At 31.8% G+C, this 11,490-nt stretch overlaps 1 protein-coding gene across 1 annotated transcript; it reads left to right on the forward strand.

Annotated features, from left to right (window-relative positions):
* Positions 1-3,009: 3,009 nt before the first annotated feature.
* LOC139876745 (premnaspirodiene oxygenase-like) lies at positions 3,010-5,563 on the forward strand. Its single transcript, XM_071864122.1, has 2 exons — positions 3,010-4,026; positions 4,632-5,563. The coding sequence occupies exons 1-2, from the start codon at positions 3,121-3,123 to the stop codon at positions 5,262-5,264; spliced, it is 1,539 nt and encodes a 512-aa protein (XP_071720223.1). The 5' UTR covers positions 3,010-3,120; the 3' UTR covers positions 5,265-5,563.
* The last annotated feature ends 5,927 nt before the right edge of the window (positions 5,564-11,490 follow it).

Here is an 11,490-nt window from a genome sequence, read left to right on the forward strand (position 1 = left end):
ATAGACAATCTAAATTATGTCATTAAGACCTTTATTCAATAATAAAGGTTATGGTTGTTTTTTAAAAACGAATGCAAGATTTGAAAAACGTCTCATATAGAGGACAAAACCTCGCAAAGAAACCAATTAATATGAAACGTTTATAATTAATATGAACGGGGCATTTCAGTAATACTGGTGAGAAACTGTTATGGATCATTATATGTTCACATGTATTTGATTGGCTATTTAATGTGCTTAAGATGCTTCCATGTTTAAGTTTATTTTTCAGGGTCGGATGATTATTGTTTCATTCATGTTAAGCTTTGTACTTGTACTTGGTTTTGTTGGGCAGAAGGTAATACCCAATTGCTTCCATGTTGAATTTAGCTCAGTTTCGATGTTTGGAAAAAATTACATTGTTATGATTAGCCATGATCCGTTATAATTTCCGTTGATTTTTGTTTCTACAAAACACAGTGTTCGAAAACTGCTCAGGTATGATTTTTATCCTCTGCAAGCATAATTCTCAACGTTGTATTTGAGGAAATATTGTACACCAAATAGCCGATATAACTAAACTTGTGTACTTACACTTTAACTATGGATTAGATAAGGAATTACGTTTTGAATGGCTATTGATTAGCTTGCAGAATACAAAGCTGAAACTCTCATTTTGCGTGGGTATCTAGCATAGTATATAATTTGATTACATGACCTCTACTTGCACAGCCTGTATATATCTGCATATATACTAGCTGAAATATCTTGCAAATTCCGAGCTCTTAAATAATGACTACATTGGATGCATATTCGTAATGATAACTTTTTTTTTTTTTAATTATCATGTCTATAAGGAATTGGACATTGTTTTGTTAGATGAGTTGCTGAGAATGAGAATTACATCGAAAAATTGAAAAACATGATTTTCTTTAATATCACGGAAGCTAATATTTGAATTCACACATAACTTATTGCAGTCTCTAGCAGACTAACAACTTGTGCTTTTTTATCATTAATATTGCATGAGAAATTGAGAAGTCTTGATAGAACTACATCAATATTTCAAGATCAAAGTAGCTTTGACATGATGTGTATCTACACTCTGTTTCAGAGTTTTTAGTGGAAATAAACTAAAAGGAAAACTAAAAAGATACTATAGTAAAGAATAGAGAATGGGTTGTATTGGTCTTCTCTCTACAGTAAGAAGTACGTACTTGGTGTGTAAGTTGAATTCTCATTATATGCAAGTGAAATCAAAATTTGTTAGCACTCACCAAAAGGTACAAAACATTCCAAAAGTTTTTATTTAGGGTAATCGTACATGTTAACATATATTTTATACGTTAATTCTGAATATGTTTCTTCAGTTTACTGTTGCATGTACTTATTTCCTTTGTATCTCATTTACACTGTCATTTGTTTCTTCTATTTTTGTGACTCACAATTGTGCTGCTATGTCAACAACTGCTGATGTACCTTCAACATCTAACACGTATTCTTTGGGTATTGATATTGTTCTCATTTCATTTGTTGAGTACCTATGTACCAATCTTCCTATTTACATTGCGATTCGTTGGTTGCATGACTTATTGCTAACAAATATGTTACTGTTTGCACAGGATGTCACATAAACGAACGCACCTGATCGTCCAACAATGACTAGTGGGAGAGGGATGACATGCTGGATTGGGTGCTCAAAAAACCTTCTATAGCTACCTTATATTAGTGTATTTTAGTTTAGAGTTCCATTGTAAATTACGTCTATGACTTTGTTTGTAAATACTTAAAGATATTTATATATATAGTTTGATTTTGTAGTAAATTTAATTTGTTATATATATATATATGGTGCATTTTGGTATTTGGTGAGTATTATCTGAAATAATTGAGATTTTAGCGGGTATCATTTGAAATATTTGAGATTTTAACCAGGGTTAACATTTACCGGGAACACGTCTGATTGATACCGTAAACACATCTAATTTAATCAATTGGACGTGTTATTTTAATCAATTAGACGTGTCATTTAATCAATTAGACGTGTACCTGGAACACGTCTAATTGACAAAAAAGGAGTAACACGTCTAATTGAAAAAAAGGAACACGTCTAATTGAATTAATTAAACCGGTTCAAAGAACCGCACTAATTGGCATTATCAATTAGTGTTGTGTCTAGACGTGTTAAATAATACGTCTAAATGCCCTTTTCCACACGTCTAATTGAGCCGATCTGTCTGCATTAGCATCACAAACAGAAAGGGTAATTTAATAATAGCATCATACTATTTCCTTGGAGTATTCAAATAATCAGATACACTCATATACTAGAACCTCCTTGTCTCATATTTTCGGTGTGCAATATTCCCTATCCTCATCCTCATTTTTGTTCATAGAAAAGAGTAAAAGTCCTTGAAAGGGATGTGATGGTATATTAGTCTAAAATGGCAGTTAACAATAACTATTCAATGTTTGACTCTAAGTTTAAGCGTTTATTTAACTATCACATACGTTTATTTAAGGGGATGATTCTCACACACACTTTTTTGATCCTCACACACCAATTGAGTATTATTAGAAGAGTAAAAGGTTAAAATAGGTGTGTGAGGATCAAAAAAGTGTGTGTGAGAATCATCCCCCTTTATTTAACTATCACATTTTCATATAGTAACTAATTAATTACTTATGTTTGGTTATTTAAGCATACAAGTCGATTAATTACGATTTGAGAAACTCAACACGTTAAAATGAAAAAAAGCAGGTAATCTTATTACAACAAAATGTGATAATCATTTTTCATTTTCTGTACGTCTATATTGTTGCACAAAATACTCCTTAAGTTATAAAATAATATGATTTACTAAATATTCAATAAAACTGATTGATTATTTGATTATTACGTTATCGAACAACGTAACTAAATTCAAACACAATTAATATATAACATGCTTTGCTACAATTAATTAATTTTATTTATAATTATTTAAACCCCATAATCAATTTTCAAAATGAAAATTTAAACACCGTAACCCAAAACAATTACCACAAGTTGATGTTTTTGCTTATAAATAGAGGCCAACTCTTTGATAAGATTACGAGACAAAGCCATCACCTCTTCACCTGTCTTTCCATCATTCTCCAATGGAATTCCAAATTTCATTTTGGCTCCCAGTTATTGTTGTAACTATATTCTTTCTAATCAAGCTACTAAATATAATTAAAAAACCATATTCAAAAAATCCAAAGTTCCCACCACCCGGTCCATGGAAGATACCTGTTATTGGGAACATATTTTCCGTAGTGAGTCGACAACCACCACATCATGTCCTCAGAAAGTTGGCTCGAAAATGCGGTCCGTTAATGCATCTTCAACTTGGTGAAGTTTCTGCATTAGTTGTTTCTTCACCTCAAGTTGCCAAAGAATTTTTGATAAAAAAAGATGTTGCATTTGCAAACAGGCCTGAAATTCAAGCTGGTAAGAGGATTCTATATAACAGCACCGACATCGCACTTGCTCCATATGGTAGCTATTGGAGACAGCTCCGAAAACTCTGCACCTTAGAACTTCTTAGCGCCAAGAAAGTCCAGTCATTTTCGTATATTCGGGAAGAAGAAGTCAAGTTTATGATAGAATCAATTGGGTCGTTCTCAAGATCACCTATTAATCTATCAGAAAAGGTTTCTACGTTGACGAATTCAATAACTTCCAGAGCTGCTTTCGGAAAGATACCCAAAGATCAAGACTTATTGGTTAATGTGCTACAAACGACGGCCGACGTTGCCAATGGATTTGATATCGATGATTTGTTTCCTTCTTATAAGTTTCTACATTTTGTTACAGGGATGAGCTCGAAGAGGGCAAAAATCCACCAAAATCTTGACAAAGTCCTTAATAACGTCATTGCCGAACATGAAAAGGACAAGGAAATGAAAGGGGTTAAAGTCAGCAGAGATAAAGAAGGTTTGCTTGATATTTTGTTAAGACTTAAAGATAGTGGTGATCTAGAGTTACCTATCTCATTTGACAACATTAAAGCGTTCTTTTTTGTAAGTATATATATTTATATATATATCCAAGACTTTTGAAACTATTTAATATAAAGAATTCAGTTTGTTATGCTTGTTTGAAACTAACATAGTATTGTTGGGGTGACCTTCACCCCTTTCCCACATCGGTTAGAGAGGCAAAAACAAAGGTCCTTATATGTGACTTGATACCTCTTCCTCACAGGACGCGTTTTAAACCCGTGAGGGCAGTTGAGTCGCTGGTGGCTCGCTGTTCCTAAAGCGGACAATATTCTGTGGTGGTCCTGGCTTCTGTCTCCGTTGCCATCAACTGGTATCAGAGCCGGGGTTACCACACCGATGTGGGGGGGATTGTTGGGGTGACCTTCACCCCTTTCCCACATCGGTTGGAGAGGCAAAAACAAAGGTCCTTATATGTGGCTTGATACCTCTTCCTCACAGGACGCGTTTTAAACCTGTGAGGGCAGTTGAGTCGCTGGTGGCTCGCTGTTCCCAAAGCGGATAATATTCTGTAGTGGTCCTGGCTTCTGTCTCCGTTGCCATCAACAAGTATATGGGACATCTTAAATTTCATAGTTCGACAATAACATTAGACTAATTAAATTAATGTTTTTTTGCTTGTTCAGGATGTTTTTGTTGCCGGAACTGATACTTCTACGGTTACAGTGGAATGGGCCATGTCTGAAATGATAAGGAACCCTGAAATGTTAGAAAAAGCGCAAGCAGAAGTGCGGGAAGCGTTCAAAGGAAAGCCAACGGTACAAGAATCTGAACTTGAAGGACTGAAGTATCTAAAGATGGTAATTAAGGAAACTATGAGATTGCATCCCCCTGCACCCTTATTGCTTCCTAGAGAATGTAGGGAAAGTTGTGAGATCAACGGATATGTTATACCCGTAAAAACCAAAGTCATTATTAATGCATGGGCTCTTGGTAGGGATCCTGAATACTGGCACGATGCAGAACGTTTTCTACCTGAGAGGTTTGAGAACAGTAGTATTGATTACTCAGGAAACAACTTGGAATTTGTTCCATTTGGGGCAGGAAGAAGGATGTGTCCTGGAATGTCGTTTGGTTTAGCGAACGTTGAGATTATTCTATCTAACTTACTCTATCATTTCGATTGGACACTCCCTGGTGGAATGAAGCCTCAAGACCTGGACATGAGTGAGGCCTTAGGAGCTTCATGTAGGAGAAAAAATCAACTGTATCTAATTGCCACTCCTTATACTCACTCCACTTTGAAGAATCAAGTGTGAAGAATGCAGAATCAAGTTGTATTTTCGAGAATAAAAGTATACCAGCGTACGTCTAGTTAATAATTGTACTACAAGTATGAGATACGATCTATAATGTGGTCATTTAAGTCGACGTATAAACTATCTATAATGTGGTCATGATTTAATTCTACATACGTACTTTTATGTAGTCATTTTCAAAGATGGCCAATTTAAAGTTAAACAAGATCCGAATCAGCTCGCGCGATGCGGCAGGGCCTTTCGGGTTGCATACTTATGCGTAGCGTTATGTAATTATAGAATAAAAACGTGTTGTTTCAGATGTGTTATGTATGAAAAATAGACCGAAATATTTTGCAATTTTTAAAAAGCGTCCGTTTATGTATAGCTAGTTGCAATGTGTTCGTATAATTATTTTGAGTTGAACGATGATGACGAAAAAATTTAACTCACTTTGAGAAGGAATATACGGCCAGTTAAAAATTTGGATGATGTTTCTTTATGAATTTTAAGTAAATATATAATTTTACGGTTTATACTCCTGAGAAATTTACAGGTTAAACTTTGGGATGAGGGGCCGAATTGAAAATTTGTTGTTGTTGTTGTTGTTGTTGTTGTCGTTTTGATGGTGTGGGGGTGGTCCAAACGATCAAAACCCATAGCTCTTTTAGTATATAGGGTATAATAAAGTATATTTATTTTGAGGATGGTTCAAGATCTGGACTACCTAAGTTTTATCTCAAAGTGTCTTACTGTAATTTTTTAATTTTATATTACTACGTTACAGCTTATGGTGCTAGACCTGCTATGAAGTTTATATCAACTTTAAATGGACAATATGTTTCTAATATCCTATTAGTGGTACGAAGTGTAAACGAGTCAAGTCAAGCTTATCAACTTCAATGTGGTTCATATATATATATATATATATATATATATATATATATATATATATATATATATATATATATATATATATACACACTAGAATTTTGAGACCGTGCGTTGCATGAGTGTGTAAAAAATCGTGCAAAAAATGTAATTTGCAGTTCATATTGGTATTTAATAGCAATACTAAAAAAATAGGAAAAATATAAAAATTATTTAAGAACCCGTGGTATTGATAAATTTTAAAATTTCTTTTAAGTTTAAGAGCCCATGGTGTTGACAAATTTTAAAAATTCATTTTGAGTTTAAGAGCCGTGGTGTTGACGAATTTTAAAAGTTGTTTTGGGTGGTATTGGTAACTTAATGTCTATAATTTTTTTCACACCATTAATATCTTTTTAATATATAAATTATATATAGTACGTAATATTTAGAGTAAATTGAAAAATTTGTCATGGAACATAACATTAGTAAACTATAAGTTATAATATTTTAGAATCATTACATATAATTATTATTTGAATAAAAGTGTAACCCGCGAGTTTAATGTTAGAAAAGTTGTTAGTCATTTCAGCAAAATAATGGTACTCGAAGGAGTCGTCATGTATAATTAATATTATAATAGTTATATTTACATGTTCATAAATATTTGAAGGACATAAACTATAAATTCAAATCACTTTCATATTTATTGCTAAAAAGAAACGCACCGTTGATAGTCCATCGAAGCTCCATTTTGAATACAATTTATTGCGTTTTTTTCGTAAAATTATTTCGAGTTGAACGGTAAATGGTGAACTAAACGCAATAAATTGAATTCGACACGGAGCTTCGATGTACTACCGACAGAGCATTTCTTTTTAGCAATAAATATGAAAATGTTTTGAATTTACAGTCTAAGTCCTTAAAAATATTTATGAACACGCAAATATAACTATTATAATATTAATTATACACGATGACTCCAGTGAGTACCATTATTTTGCTGAAATAAATAACAACTTTTCTAAAATTAAACTCGCAGGTTATACTTTATTAAAATAGTATTTCTATGTAATAATTCTAAAATAACATAACTTAGACTTTAAACTAACGTTACGTTCCATGATAAATTTTCAATGTACTCAAATTTTCTCTAAATATGACGTAGTATATAATTAATATATAATAAAAAGTTATTAATAATGAGAAAACAAATTGTAGAAGTTAAGTTACTAACATCATCCAAAACCACTTTTAAAATTTTTCAACATCACGGGCTTTTAAACTCAAAAGAACTTTTAAAATTTGTCAACACCATGGGCTCTTAAACTCAAAATAATTTTTAAATTTTGTCAACACCACGAGCTCTTAAACTCAAAAGAATTTTTAAAATTTTCAAAACCACGGGCTCTTAAATAATTCTTATATTTTTTCTACTTTTTAGTATCACTATTTACATATCAATATGAACTACAAATTATATTTTTATGCACGAGTTTTTACACACACGTGCAATGCCAGGCTCAAAAACCTAGTATATATATATAAACCTTAAATTTATTATTATTATTATTATTATTATTATTATTATTATTTATATATATATATATATATATATATATATATATATATATATATATATATATATATATATATTACCATTATTATATTATTATTATTATATAGAATAAAATATAAAATGCTTACCAAAATTTTGCATACGAATAGATATAGATACTCAAAATAAATAAAATATTTTATTTTGTTATATAATATAAAATAAAATTTTGAGTATATAATAGATACTCAAAATAGATATAGATAATAGTTTTGTTACGAATGACTTTCGTTTTTTATATATTTTTCTTTAAATTTATAATTTACCCCTCATACTTGGGTACTAATTATAATTTTTTTTAGGGGTATAAAAGATAATTTCATGGGTATAAAAGGTAATTTCACTATTTAATATAAACTCGCCAAAATTTTTGAACGAATTTATCTTTTTATTCACCGTGAGTTAGTTTCCACTGCCATCACCATTCAACTCAAAATAATTTTACGAACTAAACGCAATAAACTGTATTCGACACGTAGCTTTTATGCACTACAAACGGAGCATTTTTTAGCAATAAATATGGAAGTAATTTGAATTTACAGTTTAAGTCATTCAATTATTTATGAACAAACAGATATAACTATTATAATATTAATTATACATGACGACTTACCCGAGTACCATTATTCTGCTGAAATAACTAACTTTTCTAAAATTAAACTCGTGGGTTACACTTTTACTCAAAAAATAATTGTATATAATAAATCTAAAATAATATAACGTAATCTTTACTAACGTTACGTTTCATGATATATTTTCAATGTACTCATATTTTTCAAAAATATTACGTAGTATATAATTTATATATAATTAAAAAGATATTAATAGTGAGAAAAAATTGTAGACATTAAATTACTAACACCACCCAAAATTATTTTTAAAATTTGTCAACATCACGAGCCCTTTGGGTGTGTTTGGATGAAACTAGCTTGTAGCTGGAGCTGTAGCTTGTAGCTGGAGCTAGAAGCTGGAGCTTATTTCTTAAGCTAGAAGCTGGAGCTTATGTTTTATAAGTGTTTAGTGAAGTAGCTGGAGCTTATGCATGTAAAATGACATAAAAGAACAAAAAAATAAATGATATATAATGAAATATAATGATTCAGGGGCTAATAATGTAATTTTACATCTATAAGCTCTCAAACTTATTTTCATAGGGTGTGTTTGGCGCGTAGCTTATTAGAGCTTATGGAAGCTTATGGGAGCTTGAGCTTATGATTATAATAAGCTCCAAGTCATAAGCTTGTTTTGGTAGACAAAAAAAGTAGAGCTTATGAAAATCATAAGCTCTGAAAAAATAAGCTACTTGTAGTAGCTTATGAAAAAAAGTAGAGCTTATGAACTGAAAAATAAGCTCCAGCTAGTTTACCAAACATTTATAAAAAATAATAAGCTCCAGCTACCAGCTTCAAAAATAAGCTCCAGCTCCAGCTCCTGCTCATAAGCTCCGGCTCCAGCTATAAGCTCCAGCTCCAACTACTTTCGTCCAAACACACCCTAACTACTCCAACTAGCTTATTTTTCCAGAGCTTATTTTTTTATAAGCTCTGGAATATTTGTTTACCAAACAAGACTAGAAGCTGGAGCTTATAGAAAAAATAAGCTTAAGCTCTCATAAGCTCCTAAAAGTTTGTGTGCCAAACACACCCTTTGTTAGTTTTAAGACATATCCTTGAATAATGAATTGTTACTCATTTTCAATGAGTTATTTTTCTAATGGAAACTACATATCCTTGTTGCTTTTAAGTTCTCGTGATGTTTGTTAGATTTTGTTCTTATATGTTGTTTTTGTTCCATTATAGGTAATGTTGGGTTCGGTTTGAATTAGCTAAATATTAGGTTGTCTAGTTGATTTACTTTTTTCGAGCCTTTTCGTTTTGTTGTCTGCGTGTATCAGTTTGAGGGATTTTCATCTTCTGATAAAGGTTCTTTTAATTTTAATAGTAATCGTTATTTTAGGGGGAAAAAATACAAAATTTACTAGTACTTGTCATATTTAAATTTAATATCTCCGATGCTAGAAAAGGGTATAGTTGAAACTTTAGTAGATTTTTATTGTTTTATATTAAATATAGGACGATTTTTTGAAACAAATAAAAATAGTAAGACTAGTATTTTGTAGTTATCTTGGGTCTGACGGAGTAAGTAGCATTCCTCATCTAATATCAACTTTTGTGCATGCAAATCAAACCATAAATAGTATTCCTCATCTAAAAATCAACTTATGCATACAAATCAAATCAAACCATACTATTGATCGAGTGACCTTTACTCATTCATTGCCAAAGAAGTCTAATTACTCAACAAGTCTTCAATACTACTCGAGTATCCATCATGTTTAGATATCATATCTTGGTTACGTCGTTTTTAAGTCTTTCTCCTATTGTTTTCTAGTTCCGGGGCTCAGTAGATTAATTGTGCTCACCCACGGATTATTGGGGTGGCAAGGGTGGGTGCTTGCCCTCCGAATATTTTCCCTTACATTGAAATTCTCAAGAGGTGTAAACATAAAAAGGATTCTGGTTTAGTGATTTTGGCAAAAAATATCTACTCTTAGTTCACACAAGTTTTTCCTTTAACCCCTTAAATCCCATCCAAGAGTGTCTTCCATACATCGCGTTGCGGGGGTAGTGGGGGAGGGAGGGTTTTACCGCTCATGCCTTCGGATTGAGCCGGGTTTCTATAACATCCCGCGTTTTTCCGTTAAATTTATTTTTAACACCGTTTTTTTTTTAAATAATACCCTTCGTTATTTAAAATCGTATTTTCCGTTGACTAACGTTCTTAATATTCCTGTTATTTAATTATAACATCACTAGTTTACTCGAGCGTTTTTAAAATACTCGTTTGGTTAATTCCCGCACCCGCTTTAAACTCGAGTGACCGAAGTTGCCAAGTGGGCAAACTAGTTGACTAGGTCAACTAGTCAACCCACTTTCCACCACCCATTCATTTGATACTTCCACCTCCTCATCCCTTATCCTCTCAAACTCAAGAACACCATTTTCATCTTCTCCATTAATTCATCATCCAAATCCGAATCAAGAGGCAAACATCAAAATAAATTACATATTCGTGATCCTCTCTTCATCCTCTACATTTTGGTACCAATTTCATCACATTTAGGTAACATTTCTAACACTAGATTTCTCTAAATTCGTTTTATATACTTGAAATGGTGTTAATTAGTGTCTATGGCTCAAGTATAACATGAATACATGTTTTGTTTGCTCGATTTGTTGTTTTGAGTAACTAGTTTGAACATTTAAAATGGGTGTGCTTAATCTTTGATTTTGGGTGATTAAATGTTGTTAAATTATTAAAGTTCATGTTTTAATTGTGTTACTAGTATCACTAGCTTCATTTTGATGTATAGGTTGATTAAGAAAACTTCAAACACATGAATATTGATTTTGTGAGTTTTGATTAGGGTTTGATAGCTCTTAAAATGGACTTTTGATGATTTGAATGTCATGAAACGTTGTTAGTAAGTGTTTAGTTGTATTGTATGTTTCATTACCTTCAAAACGGCGTATCGTATGTGTAAATTGGATTCCCGGGTCAAGAAATGCGTTTTATGAACTTGAAACTTCGATTTTGAACATTTAACGATCATTTATTGAGGTTTTCATTGTTGTTAATTATGGAATTGATTGATGAAATGTGTTTAGTTGTATTCCTATTTAAATTACCTTTCCAACGATATAAGATACGTGTTTTGAATGTTTACGGTTCATAAGTTATGATCGTTTGAAGTTGAAA

Source organism: Rutidosis leptorrhynchoides, chromosome 11, assembly GCF_046630445.1.
Source record: "Rutidosis leptorrhynchoides isolate AG116_Rl617_1_P2 chromosome 11, CSIRO_AGI_Rlap_v1, whole genome shotgun sequence".
NCBI classification, from domain to species: Eukaryota; Viridiplantae; Streptophyta; class Magnoliopsida; order Asterales; family Asteraceae; genus Rutidosis; species Rutidosis leptorrhynchoides.